At 35.8% G+C, this 22635-nt stretch overlaps 1 protein-coding gene across 2 annotated transcripts in view; it reads right to left on the bottom strand.

The window, feature by feature from the left end:
- UHRF2 (ubiquitin like with PHD and ring finger domains 2) overlaps positions 1-22635 on the bottom strand; it is an 82001-nt gene that overhangs the window by 20975 nt on the left and 38391 nt on the right. Inside the window, exons 5-9 of one of the 2 annotated variants that reach the window (XM_049634467.1) lie at positions 12584-12693; positions 8707-8893; positions 3985-4108; positions 3587-3694; positions 21-125 (exon numbers count right to left, since the gene is read on the bottom strand). In XM_049634467.1, the coding sequence (XP_049490424.1) occupies positions 21-125; positions 3587-3694; positions 3985-4108; positions 8707-8893; positions 12584-12693 (634 nt within the window). The remainder of the gene's footprint in view (positions 1-20; positions 126-3586; positions 3695-3984; positions 4109-8706; positions 8894-12583; positions 12694-22635) is intronic. The other variant, XM_049634475.1, reaches the window with a different exon arrangement.

Raw genomic sequence — 22635 nt, 5'->3', positions numbered from 1 at the left:
AAGGTTGTATTATGACTTACTACTTCATCCGCAAATCCACCAGCAAGGACAAGAGAATAAGCCCCATCATTACTTCGACCATGAATTCCACCAACATGGGGCCTATGGACACCCGCTTCGCTCACCTATGAAATAAAGAGAGTCTCAAAATACCTTTGAACAGTTATGTTTACAAAATGCTTTCGTATATATTATTGGATCCTAAAACCCTCCAACTAAGAACTGAATGTCACCCAGAGTTCTATCTTTCCTCCCCGACTTTACTTCTTTCTTACTACATATCCCCTAGGTACTAAGCTGATGACTCTTAAAACTGCTCAGATCTAGAATTCCAAGTTTCAAAATAATTATTAAATAATCATCATTTTATGTCTACCGGTCATTCCAGCTCAACTTGGGTCAAACAGAATTTGCTATCAGTGGCCCAGATCCCTCCCCATCTTATTTCTTGTCTTTAATTATGGCACTGCTCCCTAGCCACATGAGAGAGGCAACAGTCATTTTTGCATCATTCTTCTCTATTCTTAAAACACATTTGGTCACAAATACTGCTGATTCAATCTCCTAAATCTCTCAAGTCTTTACTTTTCTACTTCTGCTATAATCTTAGTTTGAGTCATGAATGTTATTAACCCCCCTTTTTCACTGCCTCCAGTTTTTTCCCTTCAAACCCCATTCTACCGATCACAAACAGAAAATACTTGTAAGAACAATTCTGCTTTTAATATTCAACTGCTTAAAATATATTAAATGGTCTTATTGTATACCAAGCCCAAATTAAGTATTACACATTACTCTCTCTCAATCTGGCTCCTATCTGCTTTCCCAGCCTTAACTTTTTTTTTTTTTTAAAGTAATTTATCGCAACGTTAGCTAACACTGTATACAGTGTAGTCTTGGCTTCAGGATTAGATTCCCGTGATTGATCACTTACATACAACACCCAGTGCTCATCCCAACAAGTGCCCTCCTCAATGCCCATCTCCCATTTTTCCTGCCCCCTCAACCCCCCACCCCATCAACCCTCAGTTTGTTCTCTGTATTGAAGAGTCTTTTATGGTTTGCCTCTATCTCTGTAACTTATTTTTTTTCCCTTCCTCTATGTTCTTCTGTTTCTCAAATTCCACATACATATGAGTGAAAATCATATAATTATCTATTTCTGACTGACTTATTTCACTTAGCATAATACCCTCCAGTTCCATCCATATTGTTGCAAATGGCAAGATTTCATTCTTTTAAATTGCTGAGTAGTATTCTATTGTGTGTGTGTGTGTATGTGTGTATATATGTGTATGTGTGTGTGTGTTTGTGTGTGTATATATATATACACACACACACATACATACACCACATCTTTTAATCCATTCATCAGTTGATTTGGGCTCTTTCCATAATTTGGCTATTGTTGATAGCACTGTTATAAACATTGGGGTACATGTGCCCTTATGAATCAGCACTCCTGTATCCTCAGGATAAATTGCTAGTAGAGCTACTGCTGAGTTGTAGGGTACTTCTATTTTTAATTTTTTGAGGAACCTCCACACTGTTTTCCAGAGTGACTCCACCAGTTTGCATTCTGACCAACAGAGCAAGAAAGTTCCCCTTTCTCTATATCCTTGCCAACATCTGTTGCTGTCTAAGTTGTTAAATTTAGCCACTCTAACTGGTATGAGGTGGTATCTCAATGTGGTTTTGGTTTGTATTTCCCTCATGATGAGTGATGTTGAGCATCTTTTCATGTGTCTGCTGGCCACCTGGATGTCTTCTTTGGAAAAGGGTCTATTCATGTCTTCTGCCCATTTCTTCACTGGATTATTTCTTTTTGGGGTGCTGAGTTTGGTAAGTTCTTTTTAGATTTTGGATACTAACCCTTTAACTGATGTGTCATTTAAAAATATCTTCTCCCATTCTGTTGCTTGCCTTTTACTTTTGTTGACTGTGCCCCTTGCTGTGTAGAAGCTTTTTATCTTGATGAGGTCTCAACAGTTCATTTTTTGCTTTTATTTCCCTTGCCTCCGGAGACATGTCAAGTAAGAAGTTGCTGTGGCTGAAGTCAAAGAGGTTGCTGCCTGTTTTCTCTTCTAGGATTTTGATGGTTTCCTGTCTCACATTTAGATCTTTCATCCATTTTTAATTTATGTTTGTGTGTGGTGTAAGAAAGTGGTCCAGTTTCATTCTTCTGTGTGTTCCCAGCCTTAACTCTTATCTTCTCCAGCTTCTCCTTCATAGAGCAAATGTTTGAACCAAAACTACTCAATGTTACCCAAACATGCTACCCAATTCGTTAGTTTAATCATGCTATTCTACTACTTCAATGGCCTATTGCTTCTCCCCATAGGTCTTCAATTTTGGCTCACTAAAACAGCATTACTTTGTGTTCCTCAAATTCCCTGGACGGTGCACAGTGGGGCAGGGAAAGACACACATTAGAAGCCAGTGAGAAGCTAATAAAAGCCTCAGAACCTGAGTGTAAGCCTTGAAAACACCAGGTACTTCAGAAGATGGGACCACCTGATTCTCAATCTCATCAATCCTGATGACAATAAATCTCTTCTGATTCTTCCCCACTTCCTAAATGGCAAATCCATTCTTCTAACTGCTCAGGCTAACAACTGCAAACGCATCTGAGACAGTATTAATGGGGGCTTTTAAAGTTTGGGAATGAATTAGTGATAGGTATATAAAAAAAGAATGAAGCAAACAAAAACCCAAGGCAATTAAAAATATGCTAAGTGTACTTTTTATTGTATTTATATTATATTGTATTTATTTGTAGTATTTTTTACTGTATTTAAAGATTTGAGTCATACTATACAACATGCATATGTATTTAGCCAAAATTGTAATATAACCATTGCAAACATGGGAAGACACACAGTGTGTTAAACTTAATGCTCATCAACCATAGAAAGAAGTTAATAAAACTAAAATACAAAGACAAAAGCAGTATAAACATGCTACTTAGAAATAAGGAGGTAAATCTAGAAGAAACAGCTAAAACTTCAAAGTGGTGGTGCCTGAGAAACAGAAAATGAGGACAAAAAACTTTTAAAATCTCTATAACGATAAAATTACCTTTATAATAAAGAAATTAGAAATGGATACAACAGGAAAAGATGTGACAAGTGATTTTATCATTGGATCACCTGGCACTTCCTCTGACCAACAACTTAACATTCATTCCGGAGGATAAGCTACAAACAAAACACCTGGAATGAGCTTTCTTGGACTTCAACAAGATTAAATGAGAACTTACCACAAATTTTAAAGAAAGAAACCCCTAATATTTCAAATATTAAATTCTCAGCAAGAAAAATTCTCTAGAAAGTTTAATAATGTTAACTGTCATATCTAGAAAACAGTAAAAATGATTAAAAAAAGCACAGCTGATGCCTAATTCCATGATGTATGGACCTGTTAAACTATGTGGAAGAGTCTACTCATCCTATAGAGAATCTTTCATTGTAACAACTGAATGCCATGCGATACAACCTAGATTAGCCCACTTATAATCAATAGATACTGACACTGCTACAATTTTTTACAACTTTACCCTTTCAACAAAGTCAATTTAAAAACATACCTGAACTCTAAATCTCCATGTTGATCCAACAGGAATCCCAGGAATAGGTCCATAATGATTAGAAGGAACAATAGTACATTCTCTAGTGCGACCAACACAGGCCATCCCCTACAAGTTATAGAACAAGTTGTTTGACAAATTGGTTATGTCTACCCTTAAAGCCAAATCTTAAAGTCAAATAAAATGAGAACAAAACAGAAACCTAACTGCATAATACATAATTTATATGATTTAATTAACACATAATTAAGTTATAGCAAATAAACAATAAAATTATTTAATATTTCTGATACAGCAAATGTAATTTATGTCACTACTACTGTTGGTATCAAACAGTTATAACTTGCATTACAGTTAAAACATTATAGCTAAGAAGGAAAGATGACTTTCTTCCTTACCCTGCCCCAGTCTCTCCGGCTTTCAGTACTAGCTGATGGCATCTTTGCTTTCTTTTTACTCATCTTGAGTCTTTCACCAGCCTTTACAACTTCACTGGAATCAGTTTTACAGGAAGGACAATACCTTTAAAAGAGAAAGGAATTTTAATATACCATATTAAAGCCAGTAACAGAATGGCCTTTCTAGGTCAGAAAATGTTTTAAGATGTAATAGTTGGTGTATAATATAGATGTTCAGCTGGCATTTTAGTATTAAACTTTTCAAAATATTTATATGGTTAAGGTAGCAAAAAAAAAAACCCTTATCATTCCTTTAAAGAATGTGAAAGATTATAATATCATAGAATCTCAAATTCAGTTCAAAAGCCAGAGCTGTCCAATTTAAATGGCAGCATGCGCTCTGATATCACTAACCTGGAGAATGGAATTTACTCATTTGAAGTTCCTATTATTAAAACAAAAGTAGCAAGAATAGATGATCCTCGACTGTTCAACTATACAACTGATACATCTCCCCATCTAAATTAGTTATTAGAACTCTCCAAGTCAAAACGTATAGTCTATCACAGCTAATATAGAGGATTCAAGGATGCTTGTTTATGTATAAGCCTTATCCCTAGCTCTTTTTAATTCTCTATACTTGTTTTTTCTTTAGCCTATTTGTAGTTAGTTACCCTACTATAACTTATATATCATTATAAGCTACCTTAAATCATTTCTTTTTTATTTATTTATTTTATTTTTTAAATTTTTAAATGTTTATTTATTTATTTATTTATTTAATATATGAAATTTACTGTCAAATTGGTTTCCATACAACACCCAGTGCTCATCCCAAAAGGTGCCCTCCTCAATACCCATCACCCACCCTACCCTCCCTCCCACCCCCCATCAACCCTCAGTTTGTTCTCAGTTTTTAACAGTCTCTTATGCTTTGGCTCTCTCCCACTCTAACCTCTTTTTTTTTTTCCTTCCCCTCCCCCATGGGTTTCTGTTACGTTTCTCAGGATCCACATAAGAGTGAAACCATATGGTATCTGTCTTTCTCTGTATGGCTTAAATCATTCCTAAAGAGCAAAGTATAAATAAATATGTCTATAGAATCAGATGGGGCTATTCCTATGTCAACAAGAAATGGAAACTTGAGGAATACCCTAACAAAGATCAACTGGCCTCTCCCTGCATTAATTAATCTTAAATGTGCCTATACTTTCCATTTCATAATTATCCATATGGCCTATAGGGAAAAAAAGACACCGATGCCCACCAGTTAATTCTGACTGCCTAATTATGAGATATCTTGTTTAGTACTACAGGAAAGAAAAATGTAAGTCAGTCACTGATTCTGAGAAAATCAGTTAAGTTGTGATATACAGATGCAAAATCAAGGCAAAAATTAAAATGTAGAAGTCAACAGATAATACCAAGTAGAATCCCTTCTAACTGAGAAATCAGGAGGTTTCCCAAAATTAGTTTTACCTGATGTGCTAACTTTTAAAACTAATTTTATCAGAGATCTTAGGGGCAAAGCAGGTACTATTTCTGATGAGAAAAATGAGTTCAGAGGTGAAATGATTTGGAGACATAGAAAAGATGGTCAAACCTTCATTCCTTCATCAGGTTTGCTCAGAACCTCCTATGTCAGGCACTATTTTGATACTGGGGATAAATGTGATCAAAATGTTTGTACAGAGTAGTTAAGGAAAACTAGTACATATAATGAAACAATTTCAGGAAGTGACAAGTTCTATAAAGGAAATACCTCAGGGTTATGTGGATGTTAAGACTGATTAAACATGGCATGTATCTTTAGATAGAGTAGTTTCTGAAGTGATATTCCAGCTGAGACCAAAGGAGTCAGTTGGCCTCCTTTGAGAAGAAGCCAGGGAAGGCATTCCGGGCAAAAAGACATTAAGTATAAAAGTCCCGAGGCATAAGAAGGAGTGGTATGCCTTGAAAAACATGAAGGTTGGGAAGCTGAAGTTTAGGTCAACTCTGAACTGCACAGAGATAAGCAATGAGGTTATAGAACAGGCAGAGGTCAGGTCATTGATGGCATGGGCTTAGTTTTATTCTAAGTGCAAAAGGAAGACACTAGGGGGCTTTGAACAGATTCGGACTTAGTAAGATCATTCTGCTGCTATGGGAGAAAGGACACCTGGTAAGCATTGTGAAAGCAAGGACACAAGTTGGGTGTTTATTATACAGTTCAGGGAAGAGATGTTGGTTTGGACTGAAGGGTGAGAGTGGAGAAAGATTATGCAGGACTGACAAGATCTGCTCATGTATAATTGGATGTGGACTATGTAAGGAGGGCAAAGAGAGAATCAAAGATGAAGTTTAGCTTTTAAGCCTGAGCAAGAAGACAGGATGACTGTAGTATTTACTGAGGACTGAGGGAGGAGGAGGGTGTTAGGGGGTATGTTTATGGAAATCAAGATCTCCAGCTGGACTACTTTTGTGATACTTGTCAAGTAAGCAATTGAATGAATACAGGAATACAGAGCCCAGGGAAGATTAGCTATGAAGATATCAAAAATTTAGAACCATTAGCTTCATATTTAAAGTCTCATGATAGGATGAGGTCATCTAGGGAGCAAGCATGAAGAACAAAAAGCAAGTGAATAGTGCTGGAATAGTTTTGGAAAACTCCAAAATCTGGTAGATATGAGAAAACCAACAAGAGATTAAGAAGGAAAGGCCAGTGGAGTAGGATGAAAATTAGGTCATATGGTATCATAAAATCTATAAAGACAGAGAGCTGATAAGTATAAGTAAGGAGAGGGTTTAGACAGGACCAATGGATTTGGCAACACGGAATGTGTCTGTGAGCCTAACTTAAACAAATATAGTGGAGTTGTGAGAAGGAAAGTCCAATTGGAGAGCTGAGGTATGAACAGGAGGAGAGGAAATGGAAATTACCAATGCAGACAGTTCTTGAGAAGCTTTGCCATAAAGGAAGCAAAGAAATGGGATCAAGGGAAGGGGGTGTGTGTGTGACTGAATAGATTATAGGATACTGAGAATAACCCAGCAATGGCAATCTGGGAGAGGAATTCACTGTAGGAATGAAGTTCCTGAAAAGGCAAAGGGATACGGAACTGTGAGAGCAGACAGAAGGGCTCGCATTTTAGAGAAGCAGAAACATACTGTCCACAGAAACAAAAGGGAAGAAAAATATATGAGATTTTAGAGGAAATATGTTTACAGATGGTAAAATTCAGGCTGTGACCACGCAAGGCAGAGGAAGGGGGTGAAAGGAAGAAGTTACATCCCTTCCCTCCACCCACCCTTACAGCCTCTGTGATAATACAGTAACAACCCTCCCAACAGATGGGGATAGGCCAAAGGGAAGAAAACAATCTATTCTTTACAGTAACACCAGCTACCTAATTGTAATGTTATTACAAGCACACTTCATTTTATTGCACTTTGCAGATACTGTGTGGTTTTTTGTTTGTTTTTTACAAACTGAAGGTTTGTGGCAACACTGCATCGAGCAAGTCTATTGGTGTGATTTTTCCAATAGCATTTGCTCACTTTCTGTCTCTGTGTCACATTTGGGTAATTCTCACAATATTTCAAACTTTTTCAATTATTATGTTGTCAGGGTGATCTGTGATCAGTGATTAAGACCTGCTGAAAACTCAGATGATGGCTAGCATTTTTAGCAATAAAGTATTTTGCACACTTAATAGGCTACAGCATCATGTGTAAACATCAATTTTATATGCACTGAGAAACAAAAAAGCTCATCTGACTTGCCTTATTGTGATATTTACTTTACCAGACTGTTCTGGAACCTGTACTATCTCTGAGGAATGCCCGTACTTCTGAGTATGTCATTCCTTAACTTAACCCTCCACGCCAGCAATAGTCCAAAGCTTAAGAAGAAAAAACTTATTATGACATGAAAAAGTTCATTATTACTTTGAGCATGTTCTTCCCAGTCTCTTTTCTAATGATTTTGTTTTGTAGCTAAGACTACTTAGCATAGATTTTGGCTGGTATATTTAACCTTAGTGCCTGGTTCCACTTATTAACCTCATAGGATTAAATACAATAATCCATGTAAAACACTTTGTTAGCATCTAGCATATATTAAGCACTTAAATAACTATTAAGTACTATAACAGGCACATCTAAAATAGCTGAGGGATAGAGAGGCCACCCAAAAAGGCTTCCCAGATGGAATCACAGTTAAGTGAAAACCTGAAGGATAAATATCCTAAAGTTAAGCAAAGATGTATAGGTTTCAAAGAGAAAATGTGTCAAGTATAAAAACCCAGAGGAGAGAAAGACCTGGACTTACTTAAGGAGCTGAAAGATATTTAATCTGGCTAGACTGTAGAGTATTTGGGAAAATGAAGAGGAAAATGGTAAGAAATGCACCTGGAGAAATCAACTAAAAAAATATTGTGCAAGGCCTTGCATGGCAACATAAAACCTGAGAAGCAAAGGAATTAACACAATCATATTTGCATTTTTGAAAGAACACAGACTCCATATTAGAGGAAGGACTGCAGGGATTAAAAACAGCTAGAGACTGGTTCACAAGCTGTGATAATAATCAAAGTTATCAATGCCAATAAACCACTGGCTATAAAATTTTAAGTGCTTTAATACACATTACATATCTTAAGAAATCTTTTTGTGGTTTAAATACATATTTCACATTCAATTCTTAACACAGTAATAACAAAAAACCCCTGATAATCATACCAGTATTCCTCTTCAGGGACCTTATCCAAAGGTGGATTCAGGCAGTAAATATGATAGGCCATGTTACATTCATCACATAGAAGCTGCATGTTGGGTTCCTGTTTCCCACCACATATATGACAGGAGCAAGAACGGCACTTCTTACTTGGATCTCCACCACAAATATCACACTCAGGATCATTTTTCCCTAGTAAGAACAAAATTATAACAAGCTCAGTCTTAAAATAATTTTTATTATCTATGAATCTTGTAAAGAAAAACGCATGAAAATAGATAGCATACAGCTTTTCTTAATGAACAGAAAAAAAATCACAAAGAATAATCAAGTGTGGGACTTTAAGAATAAATGCCTGAGCTTCATTCTAAATTTTTTTTTTTTTTTTAAGTTTATTTTTGAGACAGAGAGAGACAGAGCATGAACGGGGGAGGGGCAGACAGAGAAGGAGACACAGAATCGGAAGCAGGCTCCAGGCTCTGAGCCATCAGCCCAGAGCCTGACGCGGGGCTCCAACTCACGGTCTGTGAGATCATGACCTGAGCTGAAGTCAGACGCTTAACCGACCGAGCCACCCAGGCGCCCCCTGAGCTTCATTCTATACTTACCAAAATTACAGGGATAAAGCACAGGCACAGCGGGCATCATTACCTGCAACCATGGGGATAATGTATACTTTTGCCTTAAAAATTTGTATTGGCTAGCTGGAACTTCCCCAAATGTCCAGGGGCAATACAGTGAACTCACCAGGGCATCATAAGGTATCTTTAACTTTCAAGGAAAGACCATGAGGGAAGGGGAGGGGAAAAAATAGTTACAAACAGAGAGGGAGGGAGGCAAACCACAAGAGACTCTTAAATACAGAGAACAAACTGAGGGTGGATGGGGTGGGGGAGTAGGGGAGAGGGGAAAATGGGTGATGGGCATGGAGAAGGGCACTTGTTGGGATGTGCACTGGGTGTTGTATGTAAGCCAATTTGACAATGATATTCATAATAAAAAAATAAATTTCAAGGGAATACTACATTCTGTTAAAGTCGTTTGGATCTAACTACTTAATAAGTGGAACTATTAAATACCATGTACTCTGCAGACCCAAACCTTTCCTTGAATAGGCTAAAGTAGGAAGGGGAGGGCTGTTAAGAGTTAGCAAGCCCATTCTGGTTCTTATTCAAGTTATGCCCCCAACATACTTTTTAACATAATAGAAATAGCATTTCTTTATTTGTCTTTAAAATTTATTTGAGAAAGAGAGCACATGCACGCATGAGCCAGGAAGGGCAGAGGGAGAGGGAGAGAGAATCCCAAGCAAGCTCCATAGTCAGCATAGAGCTGATGTTACAAATGTTAAGATCATAACCTGAGTCAAAATCAAGAGTTGGACATTTAACCGACTAAAACACCCAGGCACCCCTAGAAATAGCATTTCTAACCCAGTTGATTTTTTTATCTTATTTGTCAATTGGTTCAGAACTCTGGCAACCTACTAAAATCCAAACACCTTCTACCCAACTGTTCCCTTGAAATTTTAAAATATACAGTATATATACTAAAAAATCTTTATGTTCACAATACCAAAAATTAAAATGTCAAGAGAAATGGTTGGGAAGATTTTATGAAAACTAAGGTAAATTTATATAAAATTCAAAAAGGACTACAGAATTTTTTTTTAATGTTTATTAATCTTTGAGAGAGAGAGAGAGAGAGAGAGAGAGAGAGAACACAAGTGACGGCAGAAGAGAGAAGACAGAGGATCTGAAAGCAAGCTCCATGCTGAGAGCAGCCAGCTTGATGCAGGGCTTAAATTCACGAACCTGTGAGATCATGACCTGAGCCACCCAGGCACCCCCTGCAGAATTTTGCAGATGAATTATGTAGATAGAGGAAGAGGTCTAGGATGATATACATAGTTTGACTGATTACTTCTTGGGAGTTCTATTTTTAAATTAATATTGTTTTATTATTTTGAATTTCTGACAAATGTACACAACATATTTGTGAGGAAATTTACCATATCAGAACTGATCTAGCAATATAAGGGAAATGGGAAGCCATATCTGAAAAATAAGAGAGGGGGAAGAGAAAAGGCACTGATTTCAGCACTATCTTTCTAACTGGTGACTGCCTTATTTTATTTTATTTTATTTTATTTTATTTTATTTTATTTTATTTTTGAGAGAGAGAGAGTGCAAGTGAGGGAAGTGGAGGGAGGGAGGGAGGGAGGGAGGGAGGGAGGGGGAGGGGGAGAGAGAGAGAGGGAAAGAGAAAGAGGGAGGGAGGGAGAGAGAGAGAATGAATCTTAAACAGTCTTCACAATATGGGGCTCAATCTCACGACCCTGAGAATCATGATCTGAGCTGAAATCAAGAGTCGATTTCGACTCTATTGTTGCTAATGAATGGCAGATTACAATTTTGTTTTACTTTCACTAAGGGAGCTATGACAACATACAAGTAATGGATGCATGACAGACCTAAAAACATGCCTTTGGCATGCTTAGATTTTTGGTATGAAGAGTGATATGATCAGTGGCAGTCTGGCTGTGGCTCTGAAATGATTTCTTCACATACAAGTTGTAGCTATAATGTGAGTAGCATTAGGCAGAGAAGAGATAGATGGAGAATGAGAGGGAACAGAATACATGCAGAAGTACTGAGAATAGAAAGATGACAAAAACCTTATCTATCTTGGTTTTGCACTGTTTTACTGAGAATGACTAAGTTACATTAAAAAGGTTTACTCAAATTACTCAAGTTACCTGTAATCCTAGGATATAACCACACAAGTACTCCTACAGAGTACACCTAAAGGTTCTTTAAAAAAAAAAAAATTTTTTATGTGTATTTATTTTTGAGAGACAGACAGACCATGAGCAAGGGAGGGGCCAGAGAGGGAGAGACAGAATCTGAAGCAGCTCCAGCTGTCAGCACAGAGCCTGACAGAGTACTCCTAAAGGTTCTTAATTCAAATCTAGATACATCAACATTGCAGTCTCAAAAAATGAGAATGGCTTAGACTGGTAACATGAAAGTTTATTTACTGATCTGTTAAAGGTCTTGTCTTGCTGTAATCTTGCACAATTGTGGTAAGAAGAGGTTAGGCAGAACGTTTTAGTCTGCCTAAAAACTTTATTTTTCTAAAATATACTAGAAATTGGGGGCACCTGACTCAGTAGATACAGCATTCAACTCTTGATCTCAGGGTTGTAAGTTTGAGCCCCACGTTAGGTGTAGAGATTACTTAAATCTTAAAAAACAAACAAAAAATACTGGACATTGACATGTGGCATAAAGCCAATAAATTGCTTCCCACAAAAAATTCAGAAGAAAGTATGAAACAGTAATCTATTTGGAAAGATAGCAATTCAATCATGAATTAAAAGACCTAAAATCTTGCCCTACCTTTGTTACCAACCAGCTGTATGATATTAAGCAAATACAATATGCACAGTGAAAAGGTAGGGCTACGTTCTAATATTCTCATGATTATTTAAACCTCATTTATTACCTCCCAGAAATTCAAAGTTTAACCATCATTACTGTCAGGCTCTACTCATATGAAAGTAAGTCTCATTATTAAAAATCAATCTAAGTAGCCACAAAATTACTGAAATGTTATTTGGACAGATTTATAATAAGCGAAACAAGAAAATGGCAATAAAATGCCAAGGTGAGAAAAAAAATTTGTTTTTTTAAAAACAAATCTTATCATTTGAGAAAAATTCACTAAACCAGAAAGGATCTTAGATCAAAACTGTGGTCATGAAAATAAATTTGTATGATCTGCAGCAGCTTTATACTTTCTCGGAAGTTATTCCCTGGGTGGTTAAAATACCAATCAAGTACAACATATGTAATCTAAATCCATAAGAAAAATTCATACTTAAAAACTTTCCATCTGCCAGTGAGAGGGGATGTGCTCCAGGTTTCTCGATCTTAAAGATTTCATTTACGAATCTTATCTGGCAGTCATTTAATTTTCCTTCAGAACCCCTGTTTAAAAAAAGAAGAAAAGTTAACTTCTGCCAGCAAAATCTAAATCATATACAAATAATTAAGAGTCATTTAGGAAACCCACTGAACTTTGTCTATTTACAAATTGGGACTATAGCTATTCCAATCACTTTGAGCTTTCCAATGGCAGGTAAAGTCAAATAGTGACTAGTTACTATTCAAAATTAAGTGTGACTTTAGTGTAATATTAGGAAAAAAATTTATAGACTTCACCTAGATTATCTAGGAACAAGACAGTTTTCTTATAAATTAAATACTAGATAAAATGATACTCTATCAATCAAAATAAAAGATTTAAATATATTTCCAGTAAATACAGTAAGTTTCTGGGTAAAAAGTTGACCTCTTATTAAAAAGAAAAGTCCTTCAGATACCAAGCCATACTCCTCATAGACACAGTTTATACCTGTTTGCATAAGCTTCTTCAAACTTTCCGGCTGTGACTATGGACTTATATGTGGATTTCTCCTTTTAACATGTCAACTTTGGTTTATATTTTTGAAGTTTTGTTATCGGGTACACAGAGATTTAGGATTCTTAAACTGTCATAAAATGGCTCTGTATCTCTGTAACGCATTCTATATCAAAAGTGTACTTTTTTTTGGTTAGAATTTGCTTGGTAACTTTTTCTATTCTTTCACCTTTTAAAACTTTTAATGTCAAATATTCACAAATGCAGAAAACTGCATAGACAAATGTGTAGTATAGCCAATTATAAGGTATACATTCTTGCAGTCATCAATCATGACAGGAAATAGAACTGTTTACCTCAGAAGCACTTGACATGCTCCCTCCCAATCTCATTATTCCCTTTCAAGAGTTTTATTTACCTTAATTTTCTTAGTCTTATCACTTATCTGCCTAAGCATATACAGTTCTACCTGTGCTTTAAAGATTCTAACCTATCAATTTCCATGCAATCTTTTTCTTGCTTACAATTTGTTGAAGAACTGCTATTATTTGTCCTATAGAGTTTCCCCGCAGACTTGATTTTGATATGTGCATTCCCAAAGTGTAGTTTAAATAGGTTTTTTCCCCATCATTTGTATTTCTAGTAAGTTAGTAGTTGGATCCAGAGTAGAGGTCAAAAAACCCTAGTCTGCTGCCTATTTTTATAAATAAAGTTCTACTGGAAAAACTACTCATTTATGCATTCTCTATAGTTCATTTCGTATTATAGTGGCAGAATAGTTGTGATGGTGGAGACCATTTGGCCGCCAAAGGTTAAAGCTACCATCTGGCCCTTTGCACAAAACAATGGCCAACTCTTGCATTTAGAAATGCTTAATCAAATCCAGTTCATTTTTTGGTAAAACTGTTAATAGTTCTTGGAAGTGGTATACCAGGAAGCAGGAATCACTGCAGGTTATTTTGAAAGATGAACACCATAACTGTTATTCTCAAAACAGCTTGCTGAACTAGTTTTATTATTTCAGTGTGCTTGAGTTCATCACATATGCTATAGTTACCCTCTCCTACCTCTTGTACGGCTGCTGATACCACACAGGTCTCATAGCTATCAGTTGTTTATCCCACCAGCTATTTTGGTGTTTGTAGGGGATACCACAATTCCCTGAATGGTTATAAATGTTGCCCATGACTTTCGGGTTAGATATTTTAGTTGTTCTATGTTTGTATGAGAATATCTAGGGAGATTAAAAATCTATGCTGTTGTCATCTTTCTAGAATTCCATCTATCCTTGTAATTTCAACTTGTGTGACTTCATATTTAAGGAGTCTTTCTTATAAGCAGCATATGGGTTTTGTTTTTATCTCCTCTGGTGATCTTTAATATTTAGCTCACATATAGTTAATACAATGGCTGACATATCTGGGTTTGTTTCTACCATTTTACTATATGTTTTCTATTTTATCTACCTTTTTGTTTCTTTTACTCTTCTTGATTGCTTTCTTTTGAATTATTCTAATAATTATTCCATTTTACCCTATTTTTTAATCTTTTAATATTTAATTATGTATTAAAATATTACTTTAATGTGGTGGCTCTTAGAGAATATACCAGGTAAAAATCAATCTACTTTTAAGTTCTCACTACTTCTCTGATCATATCAGAATTTCATAGCTTCATTTACCAACTTCCATCTTTTGTGGTTGTCCTGCATTTTATTTTACACATATTTTAAACTTCACTATTATTGTGTGTTGTGAATAGTTTATTTGAACTTACTCATACAGTTACCCTTCCTATGTTTTTTCTTTCCTGTATTTCATGTCTCTTTAGTATTTCTTTTAGTGTAGTATGTTGGTATTGGATTCTTAGGTTGTTTTTTTGTTTTTTTTATGTCTTTTTTTTTCCTAGGATTTTTTTAAAAATTTATTTTAAAATTTACATTCAAGTTAGTTAGCATATAGTGCAATAATGATTTCAGGAGTAGAATCCAGTGATTCATCCACTATATATGACACCCAGTGCTCATCCCAACAAGTGTCTCCTTAATGCCCCTTCTCATTTAGCCCATCCCCCCACCCACAACCCCTCCAGCAACCCTGTTTGTTCTCTGTATTTAAGAATCTTTTATGTTTTGTCCCCCTCCCTGTTTTTATATTATTTTTGCTTCCCTTCCCCTATGTTCATCTGTTTTGTATCTTGAAGTCCTCATATGCGTAAAGTCATATGATATTTGTCTTTCTCTGACTAATTTCACTTAGGATAATATACTCTAGTTCCATCCATGTTGTTGCAAATGGCAAGATTTCATTCTTTTTGATTGTTGAGTAATATATACCACATCTTCTTTATCCATTCTTTATCCATTTATCTGTCAACGGACATTTGTACTCTTTTCATATTTTAGCTATTGTCGACAGTGCTGCTGTAAACCTTGGGGTGGCATGTGCTCCTCTGAAACAGCACACCTGTATCCTTTGGATAAATACATAGTAGTGCAATTGCTGGGTCGTAGAGTAGTTCTATTTTTAATTTTTTGAGGAACCTCCATCTGTTTTCCAGAACGGCTGCACCATTTTGCATTCCCACCAGCAGGGCAAAAGGGTTTGGATTCTTAGGTTTGGTTTGATAACATCTTTATCTTGCTTCATTTTTGTAATCTATTTTCATTAGAAATGTATTTCTAACATTTTTTATCAGTGTTCTCATATGTTGTTCCATTGTGTTCTAGCTTACATCGTTTCTGATGAAAACTCAGCTCATATTCGTTTTTATCTTTAGTTTTCAGCAGCATTATTGCAATATGCCACAGTGTGTTCTTTGTATTTATCCTGGTTAGGGTTCACAGGGCTTCAATTTGGACTATCTTCTCCCATTTTTGGAAATTCTAGTTATTAGTTTTTCAAATATTGTTTTCACCCTTCTCTTCTTTGGGAACAACAAATAGATGTAATGCATACCTTTTGCCAGGTCCCATGTGTCCGACAGTCTTTTCTGTGTTGTTTCTCATAATTTTTTTCCATGTTTCAGTTTTGATATTTTTCACTGACTTGCCTATCACTACTCCTATCTTCTGCTATTAAGCCAATCTAATGAAGTCTTAGTTTCAGATACTGTATTTTTCAGTTCTAGAGTAATTATCTTATAGATTCCCAGTGATTTTTTTATAGATTCCAATTATCAGTTGAAATTCTCCATCTTCATTTATTTTCTTGAGCATATTAATCATAATTATTCTAAAATCCTGTCTAATAACCTGAATTATCAGTATCACCTATGGGTCCATTTTTATTATTGATTTTTCTTCTTGTTTTTGATTATGTGGCCCTACCTTTTGGTACCATACTTTTGGTTCCATGGCAAGATAAATATAAAGAAAATATAATCGCATATTGCAATAATGCTGAAAACTAAAGATAAAAACAAAAGGAATATGAGCCAAGTTTCACCAGAAACAATGTAAGCTAGAACATAATAGAACAGCATCTGAAAACACGGACAAAAAATTTCTCAACTTAGAAATACAGTTCTAATGAAAACATATTATAAAAAATGAAGCCGAGATAAAGATGTTATCAAACCAAACAAAAATATTCAACAATATAAGTATAAAACATTAGAGGAGGCTTCAGACCAATCTTCCTCGTGCTGGGAAGATACTGTGGTGATTTAACATTTTATTCAGCAACTATGCTGAGGCAAGGCCTGTTTACAAAATGTAGTCTACATATTTGTCTTAGCCATCCAGTTTTCAACTAAGAGCCTTTTGTATACTCTGTGGGACCATTTCACCCAGTGATCACAAAATCTGTTTGCCTTCGAAGACTACTGAAAACTCCACTGTGCTTTTTACTTACATTTTTAGCCTCCTGCCCAGCAAAACCCCAGTATTTAGCAAAAGTCATGTGAGGAAAACAGGCCATATGTGTGAAACATCCCCAACATCTGCCAAAAGCTCAGTCTCCACCCTGCCCCCAGCTGCTTTCAACTAGATCTGCTCTACATCCATAATTATTAGCAAGGGTTCCCAGGGCAAAAAGCAACTACAAAAACCAACTGCTTTCTAAGGTTCTTCCCATTCCAGAGTCATAGGCTCTGGTAGTTCTCCTTACCTCTCTGCTTCATTAACATAACAGATGATAATGTTATTTGAGCTGGCTCTTCTAGTTTTAGGTAAAAATGCTAATCTACTGCCAGCTATTCCATCCTACCTGGAAACAGAAACCTTCCATGTACTTCATTAGGTGGTACAATAAATATCACAAAAACAGATTCAAAACTAGAATCACCTTTTCATTTATCTATCATTTCAGTTGAAGGCTTACCATACCGATTTCCTCTGAACAAAACTGATGAAGCCAAAACTGAATCTAATAAACCACCAATTATAAAATACATTATTTTATGTACTACCAAAAAAGAACTGGCCTGCAATGGGGTAGTCTAAGAAGAACTCCCAAAGTTAGGACTCTAAATGGAAGACAACTATAAGGCACACTATTTTATGAAATCATAAAAAAGAAAAAAATTTGAGATGAGACGTCTAAGAAACACCCTCAAAGCTAGGACACCAAACGGCTCTTCTCACAGTTTAAGATAAATGGTAAATAAACCACCTAGCAGGTAGAGATAAAAAATAAACATGACCATTTCAATGTTATCAGTGGGTATAAGTAGAAAAAGTATCCCAGGAACTGAACCACAAGGTAGGATTCATGCAGGTTTGTAGATGCAAACTCAAACTCAATCTCTTAAAGAACACAACTTTGGTCCAATAGCAAGATATTTTAATTTGAGATGGTAAAATAAAGAAAACCGTTAATCTCCAATTCTATGAAATACTCTATTTACTTAATATTCATTATAACTAATGCCTAGAACAGGGCCTGGCACACAGTAGCCAACAAAAGTCAAGGCACTAACATTTCAGTGGTATGACAGGCAGAATGATGGGTGCCAAAGATATCTATGCCCTAAGTACGGGAACACGTGAATATTATACTACATGGCAAAAGAGAATTTGTAGACATGATTAAGTTAATTACCTTGAAATAGGATTAACCAGGTAGGCCCAAGGTAATTACAGGGGAACTTAAAAGTAGAAGAGGGAAGTGAGTCAGAGATATGCAACGTTAAAATGGGAGAAGTAGGCCATGGGCCAAGGCATTGGGAGGCCTGTAAAATCTGGAAAAGGCAAGGAAACAGATTCTCCCTTAGATTCTCCAAAAAGTGACACATCTCTGCTGACACTTTTAGTCCAGTGAAATCCATATAAGACTTCTGACTTACAGAACTATAAAATGGTAAGTTCTACTATTTAAGCCATTTAAATTTATGAATTTGTTGCAGCAACAACAGGAAACTACTACAAGTAGGGCAAGAGAGAGAAATCTCAGGTGATAATCAATACCACAAAGAAAGAGTAAGGAAACAATTCAATGCCCTGCATGTACATATGTAATGTTATACAACATTAAAAGCTTCTTTTGAAGTGATGTCTGAACAAACAACCAAGACAAGACACAGAGCAAGCCAAATAAGGATATGTGTGGAGCAGACCAGGCAGAAGAACAGCAAATGGCAAGGGCTCTGAAGCAGAAGCATGTTCATATGATTAAGCACCACAAAGAGGCCAATATGGTTAAAATACAGTAAACTTTGATTTATAACTTGATATGGACACCAAAATTGTAGTGTAAGAATGGTACAATAATAAGAATATCACTAAAGAGATGTGATGATAAACGAGTTGGATAAAATTTAGTAAGTAAAAAGCCCTAGAAAAAGGACACTGAAAATAAAGTACATCCATAGCTTACTTTAGCTTTAGATAAAGGATTTTCTTCCTATAGGATTCAAATTCTACTTTTTTGTCTTTAAAGGCTAAGTTTTTGTTAAAAAAATTTGAGAGAGAGCGCACATGCGCACATGAGTGGAGGAGGAGCAGGGGAGGGGTATAGGGGTAGGGAGAGAGAGAGAATCCCAAGCAGGCTTGGTGCTGTCAGGGCACAAGCCTATCTCTGGGCTCAATCTTACAAACTCTGAGATCAGGACCTGAGCCAAAACCAAGTGTTGGACACTTAACGGTCTGAGCCACCCAGGTGCCCCTCAAATTCTACTTATAAATATCTAAACTAACATAACTTCATGTGGTATTAAATGAATATGCATCACAATAGAAACTGAACAAAGTATTTTGAAAAATGGACTTAAAACTCCTAAACTTTTGTTCTGAATCTTTTTCAAAGCTAAAATATAAACAGAAAATGATAAGCTAAAAATAGAATTTGATCGCTAGACAGTTTAAGCATATTCACTTTTTAGTAGTCACAGATTAAAAATAGAAACAAGCATGAACTTTAACTCCGAGTTCCCTTATCAAATATCCAAGGCAGATTAAAAATCATGTCCTATATTTACTACTTCCTTTGCACCTTCAATACAATAGAGAGTATCAAAGCTGAAGTTTAAATAAAATTTAGATAAAATCAAGTTCCTTAAAAAAAAGAAAAAATTCTATTTCAAGAAGTAGAAAATCTGGATTGCCCTATGATCATTATAGAAATTAACCAATTATAAAAATCTTTCCCACAAAGAAGGCTTTAGTGCGAAGTTATACCATTCAAGAAAAGGAAACAAAACTCCACCATAAAAGACTATTCTCATTATTTTATAAAATCTGAATAATTTGTGAAGGACAGTTAAATAGGAAAACTAACATGCAAATTTTACTCATTAACACAATGCAAAAATCCCACACAAAGTATCCACAAAATACTTATGTCAAACACTATAGATATTGGTGAGATTTTGAAAGTTTTTTTTGTAGAGATAAAGGAGAAAAAAGATGCCTGCTATCATCACTTCCTTTCAACAACATACTAAAATGCAGTTGGTGAATAAAAGAAATCAAAAGACAAAAATGTCATAATTCACACATGATGATTATAATCATAAAGATTCCCCAAAAAATCGACATGTAAATTAAAACTAATAAATCTAGTAAGGCTACTAGATCCAAGATCAAAGGTTACTTGTATACCACTAATAAAGGAAAATGAAATAAAAATACCATTTACAGGAATAACAAGTAGTACCTGAAGTTAAATAAGGATAACAGACACCCATATAAGATCAGATCTCTGGACGGCATTAAATCAGGATCTACCATATAATTGCCAACATTCAATTATTTTGAACCTACAAAGACATTTTATGTGGTTCAACCTAATAAAAACATGAGAAAAACACATTAAAGACCTAAATAAATGGAGAACAGGCACATTCATGGATTAGAGTCAACACAATACGTATTAAATTCCCAATGGTTTTTATGTTTAAATTACCAAGATGACTTGGAAAATTCAAATAAAAGCACACAGACCTAAGAAAATAGAGAACTACTGAAGAGCAAGGTAGGAAGCCCTGTTGTATCATATCATTAAAGTGTGGAACTGCTATCAGGACACACAACATAGACCCATGGTATAGAACAGACATCAGATGGATGCATCAAATATAGTCACTTGATATGAGGGGATACTGAAAATCAGTGAGGGAAAAGTGGGTTTTATTTTAGCCTCTCTCCCTCAAAAATGGGCTTTTTATTTTTTTTTAATTGTCAAAAAAATTTTTTTTCATTACTGATAGAGAGAACAAGCAGAGAAGGGGCAGAGAGAGAGGGAGACACAGGATCTGAAGCAGGCTCTGAGCTGTCAGCAGAGCTCAAACTCACAAACGGTGAGATCATGACCTAAGCTGAAGTCAGATGCCCAACTGACTGAGCCACCCAGACACCCCTTCATTTTTTTTTTTTAATGTTTATTCATTTTTTGAGAGACAGAGACAGAATGCAAGTGGGGGAGGGGCAGAGAGAGGGAGACAGAATCCAAAGCAGGTTACAGGCTCTGAGCTGTCAGCACAGAACCCCATGCAGGGCTCGAACCCATGAACTGTAAGATCATGTCCTGAGCTGAAGTCAGACACCCAACCAACTGAGCCGCCCAGGTGCCCCCCAAAATGGGCTTTTTAATAAATGATGCTAGGAAAAATGATTATCCATATATATCAAGGTAAGTCAAACCCTCACACTGTACACAAAAACCTACTTCAAATGGATTAAAGGCCTACTAAAGAAAGATAAAACCACAAAGCTGCTTAAAATAATAATGCATTCTGGGCAGAAAAAGTTTTTCCCCTGCCAACGCCATGTTTTATTGAGATGTAATTGACATAAACTGTGTAACTATACACCATAATGATTTGATAGATACATATACTGACAAATGATTACCACAAAAAGTTAACTTCCATCACCTCAGATAGTTTTAAGGTTAAGAATATTATTCATAACATGAAAAAAGCTATAAAAGATATTTTCTCTACATATAACTGAAATGGCCAAGCCCCCCAATTAGAACTCCTAAAAAATTAGTAATATAAAAAAAATCAGTAATACAGACTACCTAATAACAGACTGCCTAGTAACAACAAAACATTTATGTTTGGAACAGAGTCCTCACAAAAGATATCTAAATTGACGATAAACATAAGGTTATCAATCTCCTTAGTAGTCAAGGAAATACAAATCAAAACCATAATGATACACTATTTTATTCTACACCCACCTGATTAGCAAAAATTCAAGTCTAACAAAATTAAGTGTGGATGAAAATGCAGAGCAATGAGACCTCTAATACTGCTATAGAAGTGTAATGTGATACAGCCCCTTAAATATTTGGTCCTACCTATTAAAGATGTACAGGTTTTACAATCCAGCAATTCTACTTCTAGACAAGATGCATCCCACAGAAATTAATGCACATAAGCACCAGAACACGGGGATAATGTCACAACAGCAAAGTTTGGAACAGCTCCAAACTATCAATGTCAGAATACATTTATACCTTCATTCTGATTTTTTATCCACTCTTTCTAGTAATGAGAAAAGACTTTTAAACATGGGGGAAAAAAAAATTCTATCCACAAGCCACATACCACACTGGCTCCTTTTTGGCTCTCATGTTCCTAACACATCTAGTAAATACTTAAATGACAGGGGCGCCTGGGTGGCTCAGTCAGTTAAGTGTCTGACTTTGGCTCAGGTCATGATCTCATGGTTTGTGGGTTTGACCCCTGAGTCGGGTTCTGTGCTGAATGCTTCCTCAGAGCTTGGAGCCTGCTTCAGATTCTGTGTCTCCCACTCTCTCTGCCCCTCCCCTGCTCATGCTCTCACTGTCTCTCAAAAATAAGTAAATGTAATAAAATAAATTTTAAATAAAAATTTTTTTAAAAAAACCTTAAATGACAGAACATAACGTGTTACAGGACGGCATGTTGCACTACTGGGAGAGGCATCACATAATTGTTCTAATTGTTTGCCTATCTATAATTTCCACTCAATTGTAGTTCTAGTCCCTAAAGCCAGGGTGCTCCACTCTAACTGTACTTCAGAATCACTAAGGGAAAACTTTTTAAATAGTGAGCTGTTTGTTTTTTTTTTTTTTTAACTC

The sequence above is a fragment of the Panthera uncia genome, chromosome D4, assembly GCF_023721935.1.
Source record: "Panthera uncia isolate 11264 chromosome D4, Puncia_PCG_1.0, whole genome shotgun sequence".
NCBI lineage: Eukaryota > Metazoa > Chordata > Mammalia > Carnivora > Felidae > Panthera > Panthera uncia.
This window is presented reverse-complemented; position numbering and strand designations above follow the sequence as displayed.